Source organism: Triticum dicoccoides, chromosome 1A (genome assembly GCF_002162155.2).
Source record: "Triticum dicoccoides isolate Atlit2015 ecotype Zavitan chromosome 1A, WEW_v2.0, whole genome shotgun sequence".
Taxonomy (NCBI): Eukaryota; Viridiplantae; Streptophyta; class Magnoliopsida; order Poales; family Poaceae; genus Triticum; species Triticum dicoccoides.
Genome location: NC_041380.1, coordinates 441,440,915 through 441,461,537, shown reverse-complemented (window position 1 = coordinate 441,461,537; position 20,623 = coordinate 441,440,915). Strand labels below are relative to the sequence as shown.

Genomic DNA, 20,623 nt, shown 5'->3' with positions numbered 1-20,623 from the left:
GCGGCCAAGGCACGACCACGAGCCCCTCCCCTAGTCCGAATAGGACAAGGAGAGGGGGGCGGCGCCCCCCCCCCCTTTCCTTCCTCTCTTCCTTCTCTTTCCCCCTTCTCATAATCCAACAAGGAAAGGGAGGGAGTCCTACTCCTGGTGGGAGTAGGACTCCTCCTGGCGCGCCTCTTCCCTGGCCGGCCACCTCTCCCTCCCTTGCTCCTTTATATACAGGGGCAAGGGGGCACCCTAGAGACACAACAATTGATTTGATCTTTTAGCCGTGTGCGGTGCCCCCTTCCACCATAGTCCACCTCGATAATACTGTAGTGGTGCTTAGGTGAAGCCCTGCATCGGTAGAACATCATCATCGTCACCACGCCATCGTGCTGACGAAACTCTCCCTCAACACTTGGCTGGATCGGAGTCCGAGGGACGTCATCGGGTTGAACGTGTGCTGAACTCGGAGGTGTCGTGCGTTTGGTACTTGATCGGTCGGATCATGAAGACGTACGACTACATCAACCGCGTTGTGCTAACGCTTCCGCTTTCGGTCTACAAGGGTACGTTGACAACACTCTCCCCTCTTGTTGCTATGCATCACCATGATCTTGCGTGTGCGTAGGGAAATTTTTGAAATTACTACGTTCCCCAACATGGTCCACTTCAATACCTCTTTCAGAAATTTTATGACCCAAGACAATGCCTTCATTAACCATAAAGTGGCACTTCTCCCAATTCAAGACAAGATTTGTTTGTTCACATCTTTGCAAAACTTGCTCAAGATTGCTTAAACAATCATCAAAAGACTTCCCATAAACAGAAAAGTCATCCATGAAAACCTCAATAATCTTTTCACAAAAGTCACAGAATATAGCAGTCATACATCTTTGAAAGGTAGCAGGTGCATTACATAAGCCAAAAGGCATACGTCTATAAGCATAAGTTCCAAAGGGACAAGTAAAAGTAGTCTTTTCTTGATCAGGTTGAGAAATAGGTATTTGTGAAAAGCCAAAGTATCCATCTAGGAAGCAAAAGTGTGTGTGCTTAGATAATCTTTCAAGCATTTGATCAATAAAAGGCAAGGGGTAATGATCTTTTCTAGTTGCTTTGTTTAATTTTATGTAATCAATTACCATTCTATAGCATGTAACAACTCTTTGTGGAATAAGTTCATTCTTATCATTAGGAACAACAGTAATACCTCCTTTCTTAGGGACACAATGAACAAGACTTACCCATCTACTATCAGCTATAGGATAGATTATACCTGCTTCCAGAAGTTTTAAGGTTTCCGTTCTAACCACTTCCTTCATTTTTGGATTCAACCGACGTTGGTGATCAACAACAGGTTTAGCATCAGGTTCCATATTAATTTTGTGCTGACATAGAGTGGGACTAATGCCCTTTAAATCATCAAGAGTATATCCAATAGCAGCCCGGTGCTTCCTTAGAACTTTTAATAATCTTTCTTCTTCATGTCCTGAAAGGTTAGCACTAATAATAACATGATATATCTTCTTTTCATCGAGATAAGCATATTTCATAGTGTCTGGCAATTGTTTTAATTCAAACACAGGATCACCTTTAGGTGGAGGAGGACCTCCCAGAGTTTCAATAGGGAGATTGTGTTTAAGCGGAGGACCTTGTTCAAAGAAAACCTTATCTATTTCATTTCTTTCATGCATATGTAAATCATTTTCATGGTCTAGCAAATATTGTTCTAAAGGATCAGTAGGTGGAACAACAATAGAAGCAAGACCAATTAATTCATCCTTACTAGGCAATTCTTTTTCATGATGATTTCTACTAAACTTGGAAAAATTAAACTCATGAGACTCATCACCAAAGCTAACACCAACAGTTTGTTTCTTACAATCTATCTTAGCATTAACTGTATTCAAGAAAGGTCTACCAAAGATAATGGGACAAAAGTCATCTTGTGGGGAACCAAGAACAAGAAAATCAGTAGGGTATTTTATTTTCCCACACAAGACTTCAACATCTCTAACAATCCCAATTGGTGATATAGTGTCTCTATTATCAAGTTTAATAGTAACATCTATGTCTTCTATCTCAGCAGGTGCTATGTCTTTCATGATTTCTTCATATAAAGTGTAAGGAATAACACTCACACTAGCATCCATGTCACATAAACCATGATAAAACTGATCTCCTATTTTGACTGAAATAACAGGCATGCCAACAACAGGTCTATGTTTATCTCTTATATCAGGTTTAGCAATTCTAGCAGCTTCTTCACAAAAGTAAATAACATGCCCATCCATATCTTCTTCCAGGAGATCTTTAACCATAGCAATACTAGGTTCAACTTTAATTTGTTCATCAGGTTTAGGTGTTCTAATATAGCTTTTGTTAACCACAGTTGAAACTTTAGCATGTTCCTTTATCCTAACAGGGAAAGGTGGTTTCTCAATATAAGCAGAAGGAACAACTGGATCAACATTATAAAGTATAGTTTCTACTTTAACTGGTACTAGTTCTTTAATTTCTTCTTTAATAGGTGGGTGATATTTAAACCACTTCTCCTTAGGGAGTTCAACATGAGTAGCAAATAATTCACAAAAGGAGGCTACTATCTCAAAGTCAAGTCCATATTTAGTGCTACTTTTGAAAAGCATTGGTATCCATAAAAAGATTTAACACAATCATACTTAAGTTTAATACCTGACTCTTTACCTTCGTCGAGTTCCCAATCTTCAAAGTTGCGTGTAATTCTTTCCAAAATATCCCACCAAAATTCAATTGTCTTCTTCATAAATGAACCAGCACAAGAAGTATCAAGCATGGTTTGATCATCACGAGAAAGCCGAGCATAAAAATTCTGGATAATAATTTCTCTTGAGAGATCATGATTGGGGCACGAATATAACATTGACTTAAGCCTCCCCCAAGCTAGAGCGGTACTTTCTCCTTCACGAGGACAAAAATTATATATATAATTCCGATCACGATGAACTAGATGCATAGGATAATTTTTTTGATGGAACTCCAATTTCAAACGATTCCAATTCCATGATCCAATATCATCACATAGCTTATACCATGCCAATGCTTTTCCCTTCAAAGATAAAGGGAAAACCTTTTTCATCACTTCATCCCTGGGTAAACCTGCAAGCTTAAACAATCCACAAATTTGTTCCACATATATCAAGTGCATATCAGGTTGTTCGGTTCCATATCCTGCATAAGGATTAGCTAGCAGTTGTTCTATCATACCCGAAGGAATTTCATATTCAATATTTTCAGTAGGTGCAGTAGGTTGAGGGGTTGCTAATTATGGTTCCGTACGAGGTGAAGATACCCCGAACAAACCCCTCACAGGATTGTTTTCCATAGTAACAAGTGACAATAAATTTCAGCACACAATATAAATGTTTCCTTACCAAAGGCGCTTCACTCCCCGGCAACGGCGCCAGAAAATAGCCTTGATGACCCACAAGTATAGGGGATCAATTGTAGCTCTTTTCTATAAGTAAGAGTGTCGAATCCAACAAGGAGCAGAAGGAAATGACAAGTAGTTTCCGGTAAGGTATTGTCTGCAAGTGCTAAAATTGTAAGTAGCGGAGTGGTTTGATAGCAAGATAATTTGTAACAAGCAAGTAACGATAATAGTAACAAAAGTGCAGCAAGGTATCCCAATCCTTTTGAGGCAAAGGACAGGACAAAACGGTCTCTTATGATAAGCAAAGCATTCTTGAGGGTACACGGGAATTTCATCTAGTTACTTTCATCATGTTGGTTTGATTTGTGTTCACTACTTTGATAATTTGATATGTGGGTGGACCGGTACTTAGGTGATGTTCTTACTTGAACAAACCTCCTACTTATGATTAACCCTCCCGCAAGCATCCGCAACTACGAGAAAAGTATTAAGAATAAATTCTAACCATATCATTAAACTTTTGGATCCAATCGGTCCCTTACGAAATAGTGCATAAACTGGGGTTTAAGCTTGTGTCACTCTCGCAACCCACCATCTAATTGCTACTCCACAATGCATTCCCTTAGGCCCAAATATGGTGAAGTGTCATGTAGTCGACGTTCACATGACACCACTTAGGGAATAACAACATACATACTATCAAAATATCAAACACATATCAAGTTCACATGATTACTTGCAACATGATTTGTCCCGTGACCTCAAGAACAAAAGTAACTACTCACAAATGATAAACATGTTCATGATCAGAGGAGTATTGAATAGCATAATGGATCTGAACGTATAATCTTCCACCAAATACACCATATAGTAATCAACTACAAGATGTAATCAACACTACTAGTCACCCATAGGCACCAATCTATAGTTCCGGTAACAAGATTGAACACAAGAGATGAACTAGGGTTTGAGAGGAGATGATGTCGTTGAAGATGTTGATGGAGATTGCCCTTCCCAAGATGGGAGAGTTGTTGGTGATGATGATGACGATGATTTCCCCCTCCGGGAGGGAAGTTCCCCCGGTGGAATCGCTCCGCTGGAGGGCAAACGTGCTCCTGCCCAAGTTCCGCCTCAAGGCGGCGGCACTTCGTCCCGAAAGTCCTCTCCTTATTTTTTCTAGGTCAAAATGACTTATATACCAGAAGATGGACACCGGAGGTGGGCCGATGAGGCCACAACCCACCAGGGCGCGCCCAGGTGGGTTGTGCCCACCTAGTGGCCCCCTCTGGTGTTTATTGGCTCCAGTATTTCTTAAATAATCCATAAAAAATCTTCGTGAAGTTTTAGCTCATTTGGAGTTGCGTAGAATAGGTGGCCTGACGTAGCTTTTCCAAGTCCAGATTTCCAGCTGCCGGAATTCTCCCTCTTGGTGTGTTCCTTGCAAATTATGAGAGAGAAGGCATTATAATTACTCCAAAAAGTATTATTATGGATAAAAACATTATGAATAACAGTAAGAAAACATGATGCGAAATGGACGTATCAAGGTACCTGCCTGAATGAATGTCGAACAAAGAAGGTGCAGGCAAAGTAATAATCTGACAAGTCTTCTCGCTAAATACCAGGTTATAGATGAGTCTCTTGTCCTTATCATTACTAATAAAATCATGTGCTACCATACTATCATAATCTAAGTATATAGTGGGTAGCAGCTTCTCCTCTCTCTCTCATCGTGCCTAATGGGTATCTCGAAGCGTTTAGCAAGGCGGGAGGCAAAGATACCTCCAAAGATAGGACCCTTTGAACGGTTTAAACTCAACCATCGAGTAACCATAGTGCCCAAACTAAAAGTTCTATCATGAAGTAAAGCATGACGCAAAATAGCGAGGTCAGGGGCACTAAGGCCTCCACTCTCTCCACGACCAATTAAACATCTCCCAGCAAATAATGAGTAATACCGTAAAACAGGAAAACGTAAACTAGCCACTCTCGCTTCCGACACCTTTCTCCTTTCCCCTACGGTAACTTCATCAATAAAATCTTCCACATCTCTAGGACGTGGTTCATTGATGCTGCCCTCATAAGGTAATTTGGAAACCTCACAAAAGTCATAAAGCGTCATCTCCTTATGCTCATCATATAAATAAAACTCTATCGTGGGTGTCCTAGCATGAAAGTGAAAATTCTGCACAAAGGGATTGGTGAGTAGGAGGTATTGTTCACACATATCATGGAGGAAGTCGATGATGCCTGCATTCCCAGCCAAATAATAGAAATCGTCATCAATTCCGGCCGCTTCCAAGAATGCATCACTTGGCCATTCACATGGCCGAACCTCCGCGGTGCGAAAAAGCTTGTACTTGGGCTTCTTCTTCTCCTCATTTCATTTTCCTTCGAACCCCAGCTCGAAGAGCCTCTCAACAATCTCCTCATCATTTTCTCCCTCTGAAAATTTCTGAATTTTTTAGTGATTCAAAATAAAAGTGAACCAAACTCAACAAGATTAATAGCAACTACTCCTACAGGTTCCTAGAGGCTATATCATGCATCAAAACTACTTTGGACCATATAAATTTGACATGCAAGCTCAAGAACAAGGTCACCATAACAACAAAAAATTGCAATAAATAAGGCACTAGAACAAAAACTAATTGGACCATTGGAGGAGTCACATACCGAAGAACAATCCCCCAAAACAGTTTTGCAAATGGAGCTTTGCACAAGGAGATCAAAAAATGGCAGCAAGATGAGCAAGAACACGAGTTTGAGCAACAGGATGATTTTTTCTGGAGGAAGACGAAGTGGATGGGTGCTGGAATAAGTGAGGGGGACCTATGTGGGACCCATAAGGCAGGGGGCGCGCCCTCCACCCTTGTGGTCCACTGCTGCAGCCCCCTGGTGCATTCCCATTGCCAGAAATCATAAAATATTTGATAAAAAGTCATACTAAATTTTCAGGGCATTTAAAGAACTTCTATTTTCGGGACATTTTTTATTGCACGGATAATTCAGAAAACAGATGGATAATACTATTTTTGCTTTATTTAATCTAAATAACAGAAAGTAAAAAGTAGGTACAGAAAGTTGTGCTTTCTAGATTCATCCATCTGATGCTCATCAAAAGGAATCCATTAACAAGGGTGATCAAGTCTTATTAACAAACTTCTTTCGAATGACATGAAACCGGAGAACTTTCGAATAACACTAGGTTACCTCAACGGGGATATGCATGTGCCCAACAATAAGAATGTCATATTTCTTTTTGACAGTAGGAAGAGGGAATTCAAAACCTCCGATAGTAATAGTTGAATATTTTCCAATAGAATTGATACTATGAACTTGTGGTTGTTTCTTTGGAAAGTGTATCGTATGCTTATTACCATTAACATGAAAGGTGACATTGTCTTTGTTGCAATCAATAACAGCCCGTGCAGTATTCAAAAAGGGTCTACCAAGGACATACTGTCGTCCTCGGAAATATCAAGAATAACAAAGTCCGTTAAGATAGTAACGTTTGCAACCACAGCAGGCACATCTTCACAAATACCGATGGGTATAATAGTTGATTTATCGGTCATTTGCAAAGAGATTTCAGTAGGTATCAACTTATTCAATTCAAGTCTACGATATAAAGAGAAATGCATAACACTAACACCGGCTCTCAAATCACATAAAGCAGTTTTAACATAGTTTCTTTTAATGGAGCATGGTATAGTTGGTATTTTTGGATCTCCTAGTTTCTTAGGTATTCCACCCTTAAAAGTGTAATTAGCAAGCATGATGGAAATTTCAGCTTTCGGTATCTTTCTTTTATTTGTAACAATATCTTTCATGTACTTTGCACAAGGAGACATTTCCAGAATATCAGTCAAACGCATACGCAAAAAGACATGTCTAAGCATTTCAGCAAAGCGCTCAAAATCCTCATCATCATTTTTCTTTGATGGGTTAGGAGGAAAGGGCATGGGTTTATGAACCCATGGTTCTCTTTCTTTACCATGTTTCCTAGCAACAAAGTCTCTCTTATCATAACGTTGATTTTTTGATTATGGGTTATCAAGATCAATATCACGTTCTACCTCCACATCATTATCATTACTAGGTTGAGCATCAACATGAACATCATCATTAACATTATCACTAGGTTCATGTTCATCATCAGATTGTGTCACACCATCTCATGCTCGTCAAAAGAAAATCCACTAACAAGGTTGATCAAGTCTTATTAACAAACTTTTTTCTAATGACATGAAACCGAAGAACTTTCGAATAACACTAGGTTACCTCAACGAGGATATGCATGCCCCCAACAATAAGAATGTCCTATTTCTTTTTGACAGTAGAAAGAGGGAATTCAAAACCTCCGATAGTAATAGTTGAAATTTTTCCAATAGAATTAATATTATGAACTTGAGGTTGTTTCTTTGAAAAGTGTACCTTATGCTCATTACCATTAACAACATGAAACGTGACATTGCCTTTGTTGCAATCAATAACAGTTCCTGCAGTATTCAAAAAGGGTATACCAAGAATGATCGACATACTGTCGTCCTCAGGAATATTAAGAATAACAAAGTGTGTGTATAAGATTCGGCCGTCCGCGCGGGTGTATAAGATTTGAGACCCAGGGTGTAGATGCTCTAAGTGTGCGCTTGGTGGTATGCTTATCTTGGTCGCACCACATGTTTCTAAAAAGATTACGTGCGTTGGTTATTTCTGAGTTTTCCCGTCGGTAGGGTAAATAACCACGTCGACGGCCAGCCGCAGAGAATCAAGCACATCCACCGCAAAATCACCAACAGATTCCCCTCGCAGTGTGTCAGTGTCCTCGTGCGTCCCACAGCCAACGGATTTCAACCCCACGGCGTCCAATCACCGTGCCACCACTGCCCCATCGCCACCTCCCCCCGCCCGTACCCGCGTACCACGGTACCACCACCACCACCGTAGCCTAGCCAGCACAGTGCAGACGGCCGCCGCGGCCTCAACCTAAAAGGCAGGCAGTGCAGCGCCGCACAACAACCCAGCCCCAGCTAGCGAGCGAGCAATCACAGCGCAGAGCGCAGGGGGCAGAGCCGCACGCGTAACAAACCTAGCACCAGCAGCTCCGGGGAAAAAGGCCTCCGCGAGAAAAGTGAAGAAGGAAAACAAAAAAAACCAACGCCTCCGCCCTCCTCCTCCCACACCACCCCTCCGCCCTCCTTCCTCCCCCCTCTCTCCATTCCTCGCCCTCCCCCACTTCCGCTCGATCTCTCTCCCCAGCTCGCCAGCCGCCTCCTCCCCTCCCAAACCCCTCCCCGCGCTCCCCGCGCCTGGATCCCGCCTACCCTCGCCGCCGGGCGGCCGCCGGCTCCGGCTTCTTCGGGCGTGCACCAGCCGAGGTCCCATTGGCGCGGGCCGCTGTAGGCAGGCCGTGGGCGTCGAGTCTCCGGGGGGCGGGGCGCGATGAGGAGGGCCGTGGGCTGACGCCGATGATGTCGGACGCCTCGTCGGATCTCGGCGGCGGCAGGGCCGGGCCCGTGGAGCGCGACATCGAGCAGGTGAGCGGCCCCGACCCCCCCGCTCGAATCGCTGCGGAATTCCCGCTTCTCGCGCGGTCGGGAGACCCGGATAGTTGGATGTAGATGCATTTGTGTTGTCCGTGTGTTTGTGTGCTCGCGTCTGTGGTGCTCAATTCTGCATCGCCGGTGGCCGCAGCTGTCCCCGGAGATTGAACGGCCCGTAATTCGGGGAACTAAGTATGGAGATTCAGCTGTGCTACAGTTAAGAGCTGTAACTTTTGGCGTCTTGGGTTGCAGATGTCCCAAGGGATATTGATTTGCCAGTGACCACTTTTTTGGCAGCTGGTTGTTAGGTTGTTTGCTACTAGTTGCTACGCTTCTCATCGAATTGGCTCATATGCAGCTCTTTTGATCCAACAGGGAATATGTTAGAACTTAGAATTGCACCTCACTTTTTTTTTGTGTCTTCATTTATGTTGTGCTCAAAGTATTGAGCTCTGTTACGTGAGTTTCCTTTCAGAGGTTGGGCAACGATGAGTTGGATCAGTACTGCATGTGCTTATTTCTGACAGATAATTGCCCCGTGATGGGGTTAGTAAAATTCCTTGCCCCTTTATCGAGATTGCTTTATTCTCCGACCATATGCCTGACATAGTGAAGAATACGGATACGAAATGCAGCTGTTCTGACCCTACGATATACCAAACACGCACACGCTCATGCATAGTCGAGTGAAGCCAAATTTCCCCTATGGCATTTTGTGCTTTTTCACCAACTGAAAGCACATATCTTTTGTGGGAATTGTTGGTTCATGTGGCATATATTGATAAAATGACATCTTGGCACATCCTTCCATGTTCATTGTTTATCTGTTCTATTGTGTATCGAGAAGTTTGAATACTAGTCTGATCCTCTCTCGATCTTTATTGATTTATATTGCAGTCCCATAATTTGTTGTTCCTTTTCCGTTTCTACGTTATATGGCACCGCTTGAAATGCCAGTTAAAATTGAAAACGTCAATGGGCACATTTGAACGCGTTTGATTGTTCAATGGTGTTTTAAGGCTTCTCCTTTACATACTATAAAATTACCACTATTTGGCAGGATAGTATTTTTAGACGCTAGTTACTGATGCTTGATACAACCTTGTTCCCATTGTTACCGCAGGCCATCACTGCTCTCAAGAAAGGAGCATACCTGCTGAAGTATGGACGTAGAGGGAAGCCAAAATTTTGTCCCTTCAGGCTTTCCAATGTGAGCTTATTAATTTGCTCCATCACAGAATTTTCAAGTCCTTTATGTTTGCCCCATCTCATTTATGAATATCTTTGACACTCTTTTTGCTTCTCCAGGATGAATCTATATTGATTTGGTTCTCAGGGAAAGAGGAGAAGCAACTAAGATTGAGTCATGTGTCTAGAATAATTCCTGGACAGCGAACTGTGAGTTGCTATTTCAACAAAACCCAAATTTGGGAGACAGATTTGATGGATATCATGCTCTACTGTTACGATTCATAATATTGGCTGAAGCAACTATATTTCATTTTGCTCGTTTACTCCTGGTGCTAGCTCCTGAATATTCCATGGGGCTTTCTTCAGCTTTTACCATGATGTGATTCTTCTTCGTTTTAGAGAGAGCTTGCTGCTAATTTATTTTCACTGTGCTCGATTCCACTAATTCACAAGAAGTTCCTATAGATACAAAGCATTTATGATCCAACATTGATAAAACTTTATGGCAAGAAGAGATAACATCATTCTTTCCTGCAAAAATTAAGTTGAATAAACTTCTCAAAGTCCACTTACGAGATCATCTTCTGCACTCAGATATTTAGCGAGGAGGTTCTACTATTCGGAATTGCTGCAAAGCTGTCCTGATATAGTACTTTTTTTGTGATACAGGCGATTTTTCAGAGGTATCCACGACCTGAGAAGGAATGCCAGTCATTTTCTCTCATATCCCATGATAGATCATTGGACATTGTAAGTCATTCCAGTCATTCATGTGTGATGTAACATGTTCGCTTGTTTGCCAACTTTGTTGCATGCTAAATTCATTTGTTAGTCTATATCACCAGCTAATCAATTTGGTAATTTGGTTTTGTCATGAAAAACAGATATGCAAAGATAAAGATGAAGCTGAAGTGTGGTTTGCTGGGCTAAAAACACTGATATCACGTAGTCACCAAAGAAAATGGAGAACAGAATCAAGAAGTGATATGCTTTCCTCTGGTACAACTAGTCCAAGAACTTACACGAGAAGGAGCTCTCCCTTGAGTTCTCCTTTCAGTAGCAATGATAGTGTCCACAAGGTATTTTCCGCCATCCACCCAGCTCATCCATCTTCTCAACACTCTCTTGTTGTGTGCCGGTCAGGCTGCACTGATCAACCCAAACTCTTCCTCCTTCATGTACTTTGATCTTTTCCATTTTTGTGTTTGATGCTACTGGCTTAAGACTCTTTTTCTGAGAAACCTCTGGCTTGAGATTTGAACGGCCACCAAACTTGAGTTGGCAACCATGATACCCATGTTGTATTTTATGGTCTGTACATTCTATATCACATACTGGTTTGTGGCAGCAAAATAAAAATAAATAAAAGTATTTTTTCCTTCATGAAGTCAAAATATATGAAATAATATCCGTGTTCAAGCATGGCAGATCATGCTATTCCCATTTTATTTCTGCTGTCTACATCAATTATTATAGAAAACAATCTTTAACAATTGAACTGCAACAGGATGGCAGCGAAAATTATCGACTCCGGAGTCCATATGGGAGTCCACCAAAGGTTGGCTTGGACAAGGCCTTCTCTGACATTGTATCATATGCAGCCCCACCTAGACCCTTCTTCCCATCGGATTCTAATGTTGGATCAGTTCACTCTGTGTCTTCTGGGCACTCAGATAACACAAATGGGAACTCGAGGGGCATCTCAATGGATGCTTTCCGAGTTAGTTTATCAAGTGCTGTCAGTTCATCAAGTCATGGTTCTGGTCATGATGATGGTGATGCTCTAGGTGATGTTTTCATTTGGGGAGAGGGAACTGGAGAGGGAATTCTTGGTGGTGGCAATTCAAGGGTTGGAAGTTCCTCGGGTGCAAAGATGGATTGTCTTGTACCGAAGCCATTGGAGTTTGCTGGAAGGCTTGATGTGCAGAACATTTCATGTGGAGGAAGGCATGCTACACTTGTCACTAAGCAGGGAGAGGTCTACTCTTGGGGTGAGGAGTCAGGTGGGCGTCTTGGTCATGGTGTGGACTGTGACGTGCCCCAGCCAAAACTTATCGATGCTCTTGCTCATATGAACATTGAGCTAGTAGCATGTGGTGAGTACCATACTTGCGCAGTCACGCTCTCTGGAGATTTGTACACATGGGGAAATGGCACCTTTAATTTTGGACTTTCAGGTCATGGGAATGAAGTCAGTCATTGGATGCCCAAAAGGCTCAATGGACCATTAGAAGGCATACATGTTTCGTCTATTTCATGTGGCCCTTGGCACACGGCTGTAGTAACATCTGCAGGTCAGCTATTCACATTTGGAGATGGCTCTTTTGGAGTTCTAGGTCATGGAGATCGTCAGAGTATTTCGGTACCAAGGGAGGTGGAATCCCTGAAAGGGCTACGGACTGTTCGCGCAGCTTGTGGTGTGTGGCACACAGCCGCCGTTGTTGAAGTTATGGTTGGGAATTCAAGTTCCAGCAATTGTTCTTCTGGCAAGATATTTACATGGGGTGATGGTGATAAAGGTCGTTTGGGACATGGTGACAAAGAAACAAGACTTGTCCCAACATGCGTGGCTTCTTTGGTTGAGCCTAACTTTTGCCAAGTAGCTTGTGGTCATTGTTTCACGGTGGCACTAACAACCTCAGGGCATGTGTACACAATGGGAAGTTCTGTCTATGGTCAGCTTGGAAATCCACAAGCAGATGGCATGGTTCCTGCGCGTGTTGAAGGAAAGCTACATAAAAACTTTGTGGAGGAGATTTCATGTGGCGCTTATCATGTTGCTGTTTTGACTTCCAGGACAGAGGTGTATACATGGGGTAAAGGTGCTAATGGCCGGTTAGGACATGGTGATACTGATGATAGGAATTCTCCTACACTAGTTGAAGCTCTGAAAGATAAGCAAGTCAGGAGTGTTGTTTGTGGAATTAACTTCACTGCAGCAATATGCATTCACAAGTGGGTGTCTGGAGTTGATCAGTCCATGTGTTCTGGATGTCGCTTGCCGTTTAACTTGAGGAGAAAACGGCATAATTGCTACAACTGTGCTCTTGTATTTTGTCATTCCTGCAGCAGTAAGAAATCTCTGAAGGCTTCATTAGCACCAAACCCAAACAAGCCTTACCGTGTCTGTGATAGCTGCTACGGTAAACTTAATAAGGGACCTGAGACAGATAGGTATTCTTCAGCAAAGCGCGGAGCTATCTTACAAGGGTTCAATGATTCTATCAATGATGATTTGGAGACAAGATCAAATGTCCAATTGTCTAGATTGTCATCAATGGAATCCTTCAAGAACATGGATAGCAGATATTCAAAGAAAAATAAGAAGTTTGAATTTAATAGCAGCCGTGTTTCCCCTATTCCAAATGGCAGCTCTCACTGGAGCGGGCTCAACATTTCTAAATCTTTTGGCTCATCGAAGAAATTTTTCTCAGCGTCGGTTCCTGGATCAAGAATTGCTTCTAGGGCAACGTCACCTGTCTCAAGAAGAACAAGCCCTCCTCGATCTACAACTCCAACACCTACCTTGGGTGGTCTAACATCTCCTAGAGTTGTTGTAGATGGTGCAAAGCCAATAAAGGATAGTGTAAGCCAAGAGGTTATACATTTGAGATCGCAGGTACAGATCTTGATGTTCTCTCTATTCAATCGGTATTTCTAACTTTTGTCCATATAAGTAAGTAGTATGATTCTATGCATTATTGGTTATCATTCTCCAACTGTAACTCGATGAAGCAGTCATACGAAACCATCAACTCCTAAATGGAAACTCAAAATATCTGGCATAAACTCACATGACAGTAAAGAAGTTTGTACACGCTACTGTTTTTCCTTCTGCTCTCTTTCTTTTATGACTGGCTCAGTGTCCAGTCACAGGAGCAAGGTAGAAAGATATTCATGGAACTGCCATTATTATCACAGTAGTTTTCTTTGTAGACTGATAGACCATTATATATGACAGTAACTTGTGAGAATTTGTTTACTTCTGGAGGTTCTAATCAAGTTCAATGTTTCAGGTGGAAAATCTTACCCGGAAGTCCCATCTACTGGAAGTTGAATTGGAGAGAACAACTAAACAGTTAAAGGAAGCTATTTCCATTGCAGGGGAGGAAACTGCGAAGTGCAAAGCTGCAAAAGAAGTAATCAAGTCGCTCACTGCACAAGTAAGATTCCTTATCTGTGAGGATGTTGTTTTCTTATATTACAGCCAGAACCTACTGTACAAACAACCAAAAAATAACAATACAAGTACATTTTCCCACCAAATCTGATGAAATTGAATGGCTAAAAACCAAGAAATCTGTAGATTGGTCAAAGGCAGTTTGCTTCCTTTGACGGATCCAAGCACCTCATAACTCTTCTGGGTTTTGAGCCTGTGACTTATCTAAATGATGTTCATGTACTATGGAACTAAATAAGGCAACCATACTACTTTAGTGGAGTTGCAAAGGGCGCAGACAAAATAAGTGGTTTGGGGATGTTTTCTATTAACAAACAACAACAGGACATGATGATTTTAAAACTTGAATGATGATACAGTCTAACATGCGAACAATTATTTTTTCTACCATAGTTGAAGGGTATGGCAGAGAAGCTACCTGAAGGAGCAGGAGCAGGAGCAGGGGCAGGGGCAGGGGCAGGGGCAGTTAAGCACAGTAGACTGCCACCACTTTCTGGAGTGCCTGTTAATGACATATCAATGGCAACTGAGAATTTAGGTAGCCCAAGAAATTCAGGAGAGCCATATTTGAACGGGTCTAATGGGTTGATTGTTTCTAATGGACCAAGTTCAGTTAGAAATAAGACTCACCTGGAAGTTGGCAAGAATGGAACCAAACAGCCCGATTCAGACTCTAAGCCTGAGTCTGAATGGGTAGAGCAAGATGAACCAGGGGTCTACATCACCCTTACTGCCCTACCTGGAGGGGCTAGAGATCTTAGGAGGGTACGGTTCAGGTAAATTCCTTCATTCCCATTCAAAATGCAACTATAAATCAGCTGAAGGACTTGTCTATTGGATGTTTATGGGCACATTATTTATACATTTGATTAGTGTAGACTGTCAGACAATGTTCAGCACTTTGTTAATTTGATGTGAGGTAGTATAGCAACTGACCTTTTTTCTGGTCTATCGTATAAGATTCTTTAGTTATTTGGAACAAATTGTTGTTCTGTGTAGGCGTAGCTATATGACAACCTGTTTAATTATGAAGTTATTCACAGATTAATTATATACTCCCTCCGTTCACTTTTGTAAGACGTTTTAGACATTTAAGACAGCACCTAAAACAGTTCAATTTCAGCTGTCCTAAACGACTTACAAAAGTGAACAGAGGGAGTAACTAATTCTAGATATGAGAATTTGTATTTGTATTTTTGTAGGACTGATTTTCGTACACATTTTTTGTCTGCTGGACATGAAGGATCGAAGAAAAATTGCAATGATTTCGTGAAGTCGACTCTACCGCTTAGAAACTAGGACGTGTCTAGGTGGCAGCCGTTGGCTCATTAGTAGCCGTGAGCAAACAGCGCGAGCAAACACCACTTAAAATGAAAGTACCGGCCCCCGCCTGACAAAAAAGGAAAACATGTCTGGTCTTCCAGTGGATATTTTTCCACACACAAACACACACACACACCCCATGTATAAAACCTGTCCAATTAATTTCAATACAGTTATTTTAAAAAGCTGTAACATTTGAACCAAGCGTGGAATTAAGATCCGTTTTCACCCATAGTTTCCTTGCGAGTTGCTCTCCGAAACTAGATCCCATATTGGTACCTTTTGACAGACTTTTCCTAGAAACAATTTTAGTGCTACTATAGGAAGCAACTTTAGTGCTTTAGTGCTATAAGAAGCAACTTCCTGTTTTGTGAAAGTTGCCTGTCGCTACTAATTAGCTGCATGCAGTATTGTAGAAGCTGTCTACCATGGTTTCTGAGTTGCCTATCTAGGAAACCAAGCAGTTCACAGTTTATGAAGTTGTCTTCCGGTGATGTTCCATCACTGTGAAAGTTGCATACCATGGTTTTCCGGTAATGCTGAATTGCCTACCATTGCTAATTAGTTGCATATAGCACTGTTAAAAGTTGGCGATGTTGCTAAGTTGCCTTGCCCTCTATCTAAGTTGCTTATACCGTACTAAAAATTACTGTAGGCAACTTAGCATAATGTTAGGTTATTCACTGGTCATGGTAGACAACTTAGAGAAAAACACTAGGCTACCTGGTAGCCATGGTAGCCATCTCAGGGCAAACATTGTTCTAACTGGCGTCATGCAAGGCAACAACACAGAGTAGCTTCCCGTAGCACTGGAAGTTGTTTCTAATAGCACCAAAGTTGCTTCTGGAGAAAAGCTCATCGAAACATATCAATATGAGATCGAAGGCCCAATGGTGAAAATGATCGTAATTCCAATGATTGGTCCAAAAGTTATAGTAGCATTTTCAAATTTCGAAAAGTGGAATTGATCTACCAAAATAGTAATGCATGTGGTGCAGCATGGGCAGGACTGCAGGTGCTTTTTCCTTGCATGTGCCAATCATCTTTTGCTATTTTTGGTAAAAAGGGAATCAACTTTGGTGTGGGCTCTATATGTATAGCCAAAAAGTACAGCTGCACTTCTAAGAATTAGGGTAGAAACTAATGTTCTGTTGAGATTTTGTGCTATTTAAAAGCTTATTGTAGTTTCTCGAGTTTGATCTTTGCAGCTTTTCACTCGTTTCTATTTCTGTGTGCAGCCGGAAGCGTTTCAGCGAGACGCAAGCAGAGCAATGGTGGCAAGAGAACCGGGCAAGGGTATACGAGCTGTATAACGTTCGTGTGGTGGACAAATCGGTCGCCAGTATTGATAGTGATGTACCTCACTGACATAGAGCATGTGTTTGGTTGCGAGGTTAATTAGGGCCTGAAAGAAAGAGGGCTGCTGTTTGGAAAATGTGGGCTTGCATTTTCTTTTACACCCTCTTCCTCCTTTTTCTTGTGTGGAAAATAGATTGCTCAAGGAGAAGTGATGTAAATGGTTCGTGGCAGCCGGCTAATCTGCTCTGTAAATGCATAAGCAAGCACACCAATTTAGAGTTTGTTCTTCCTAATTTTCCATTGATCCACGAATATATAGGTCCAACAGCTGAGCCAGAGATAACGGGTGCAGAACATTTCGGATGCTAATTGTAGATTGAGATGCGAATTAGCCATGCAAGAGTTAAGCTTTATTTTCATTGTGCTGAGTGCCTTTTGTCATTTTTGAATTTCTACCATCATGCCTGCCTGCTTTTTGTTTCATCCAGTTTTGTTGTAAACTGCACATATGTCTGGTGTGCTTTCCAGTTATCCAAATTCTTCGGGAAAAAAACTCGGTGGAGAGGAAAGGAGTGCATTTGTTTCGTCCACCTCAGCTGGCATGGTATGGAGAACGGTTTGTTTGGCCGTGATCGATGTTTCCCGTCTCTTGCATTTTACCGACGATGGCTGGCATACGCTGATGCTATGCGATTTTGCGGAGTGTCTTGTCGTCGACAACATAATCTGGGTGTAGCCAGGAGTCCAAGTAAGAAGAGAAGTCTCCTAGTATGTGCCCCGACCACACGTCAAGAAACAAGAGCCGATTTAGATTTGGTTAAGCGCGCGCGGTTAGGTCCAACCGCCAAGACACAGCACACAACACAAATGACACCAACATTCAGTTAGGTCACAGTAGCTCACAAGTCGCAACGCCCCCTCACCCATACAGACACCATTTCCGTCACTCTTTGCTCACTTCTGCCTTCCATTCCTAGCGTCCACCTTGACCGGCGATCACCTACTAGAAGATCTTAACCCCTTGTACCACCAAGAATTAACATTTATAGTTGCAATCGGTCTGAAATAGCTAGCACCATTGCCTCTGTTCTAGAAGCGCATCAGCTAGCTACGAACAATCTCAACCCATGGCGAATCGTGGCGTGCGTGCAAAAGTGCACAACACGTTCAAGAAAACCGATTTCTAGTAGTACCGCTTCCTTAAGAGAGCTGCTGATTGTCGAGGCTATTTGTAGTTTCTCAAGCTGTTTCCCGCTCATCTACTGCTTCCGCAATCCACACATCGACCCCTCTCACGCGCACTCGCGGCTCGCCTCGCCCGCAGCCATGGATCAGGACCTGTCGTCGGAGCTGGACCCAGCGCTCCTCCTCTCCACGTCGGCGTCCTCGTCGTCGCCGCAGGACTCCGCGTCGCCGTCCTTCTCCTTCTACCCGCCCTCCCCTCCGGAGTACACCCTCGCCGTCACCAACCTCTCCTGCCCAGCGCCGCGCCGCGCCAACGCCACCCTCCTCCCGAGGTTCTTGCCCTCCTTCTCCGCGGCCCCGCCCCCCGCCGCCGAGGGGCTCCTCAACTCCGTCTCCTTCATCGCGTCCAGCTCAAGCATCCTGGCCGTCGTGGGCCCCAGCGGCGCCGGCAAGTCGACGCTCCTCCGCATCCTGTCCGGCCGCGGCACCGGCTCGGAGATCGCCAAGGCGCCCACCGTGTGCATCAACGGCCACGCCGTCACCTCCCGCGCGCAGCTGCGCCGGACGTGCGGCTTCGTGACGCAGGACGACAACCTCCTGCCGCTGCTCACCGTCCGCGAGACCATCCTCTTCGCCGCGCGCTTCAGGCTCGGCTCCTCCGTGACCGCGCGGGAGCGGCACGAGCGGGTGGAGGCGCTCATGCAGGAGCTAAGGCTGTCGGAGGTGGCCGACAGCTACGTCGGCGGCGGCGGTGGCGAGGCCATGTCGCCGTCCCGCGGGGTGTCCGGGGGCGAGCGCAAGCGGGTGTCCATCGCGGTGGACATGGTGCACGACCCGCCGGTGCTGCTGCTGGACGAGCCCACGTCGGGGCTGGACAGCCGGTCGGCCGTGGACGTGCTGGCGCTGCTGCACGAGGTGGCGCGCGCGCGGCGGCAGGTGGTGGTGCTCAGCATCCACCAGCCCAGCTACCGCATGCTCGGCTACATCTCCTCGCTGCTGCTGCTCTCCCGCGGCGCCGTCGCGCACTGCGGCTCGCTGAGGTCGCTCGAGGACGCGCTGGCGAGGCTGGGCCACAAGATCCCCGCGCAGCTCAACCCGCTGGAGCTGGCCATGGAGGTCACCGAGCAGCTCCAGGCGGACCGCGCCAAGTTCGCCGAGCTCAGGGACAGCGACCAGTACGAGGAGGAAAGGGAAAGCCCCGGCGTCGCCAACGGCAGCCTTCAGGTGCCCGAGCACGGGTACCGCAGCCGCGCCGTGGAGGTGGCGGCGCTGACAGTGCGCTGCTGGCGCACCATGTACCGCACGCAGCAGCTCTTCGCGGCGCGGGCGGCGCAGGCGGTGGTCGGCGGCCTGGGCCTCGGCAGCGTCTTCTTCCGCGTGCGCGCCGACCCGGACGGGCTGGCGCTCCGGCTGGGCCTCTTCGCCTTCAGCCTCAGCTTCCTCCTCTCCTCCACCGTGGAGGCGCTGCCCATCCTCCTCCACGAGCGGCGCGTGCTGATGCGCGAGGCCTCCCGCCGCGCCTACCGCCTGTCCTCCTACGTGGTGGCCAACGCGCTGGTGTTCGCGCCGTGCCTGCTCGCCGTGGCGGTCCTCTTCTCGGCGCCCGTGTACTGGCTGGTGGGCCTCCGCGCCTCCCTGGCCGCCTTCGGGTTCTTCGTGCTCGCCGTGTGGCTCATCGTGCTCATGGCCAGCTCCCTGGTGCTCTTCCTCAGCGCCGTGTCCCCGGACTTCATCCTCGGCAACTCGCTCATCTGCATCTTCCTGGGCGTCTTCTTCCTCTTCTCTGGCTACTTCATACCCAAGGAGAGCATCCCGAGGTACTGGGCCTTCATGTACTACGTGTCCATGTACAGGTACCCGCTGGACCTGCTGCTCATCAACGAGTACGGGGGCGGCGCCAGGGACAAGTGCGTGGCGTGGGTGGGAGGGGACGCCATGAACGGTGACGGCGTTTGCTTGAGCACCGGAGGCGACGTGCTGAGGGGGAGAGGGGTCGACGAGGGCATGAGGTGGGTCAATGTGGGTGTCATGCTGGGCTTCTTCCTCGTGTACAGGATCATGTGCTGGGCTGTGCTGGTGAGGAGGGCGTCCAAGACCACTCTCTGATCCTTCCTTCTTTCCCTTGTTTTTGTTTGTCAGCTTCATTGGTTTGGATCATATATACAAGCCGCGTTATTTGTTTGCTTTTGTCCTGTAGTTTGCTCTTTGTTTAGATGTGTTGAGTAAGAAGTGCAATGCAAGTTTGCACTCATGTGTGTAAAATGCTTGATTTGGGTTCATGAAAAGAAAATTTCAACCTGTCTACCTGAACTACGGGCGCTTCTATTCATTGGGCTGATAATCGACATGGCACCCGTACGGTTGGCGTGCGGGTAATGCTCCCCCAAACTCGTATCCGTCCCAATATTTTTCTCTTAAATCGATACCTGTGCCCGCACCTCGGGTTTTGTATTGTTCCCATACCCATAGCCAGCCACGCGTAATAACCGTGGGTAAAATTACCAA

General features: G+C 44.9%; 1 protein-coding gene across 1 annotated transcript; it reads left to right on the top strand.

Moving 5' to 3' along the window:
- The first annotated feature begins 8,418 nt into the window (after positions 1–8,418).
- LOC119277714 (PH, RCC1 and FYVE domains-containing protein 1-like) lies at positions 8,419–20,420 on the top strand. Its single transcript, XM_037559030.1, has 11 exons — positions 8,419–8,934; positions 10,064–10,150; positions 10,249–10,338; positions 10,801–10,881; positions 11,016–11,210; positions 11,639–13,750; positions 14,148–14,294; positions 14,705–15,087; positions 16,873–16,930; positions 17,462–17,549; positions 18,003–20,420. The coding sequence occupies exons 1-11, from the start codon at positions 8,866–8,868 to the stop codon at positions 20,222–20,224; spliced, it is 5,532 nt and encodes a 1,843-aa protein (XP_037414927.1). The 5' UTR covers positions 8,419–8,865; the 3' UTR covers positions 20,225–20,420.
- Positions 20,421–20,623: the final 203 nt, after the last annotated feature.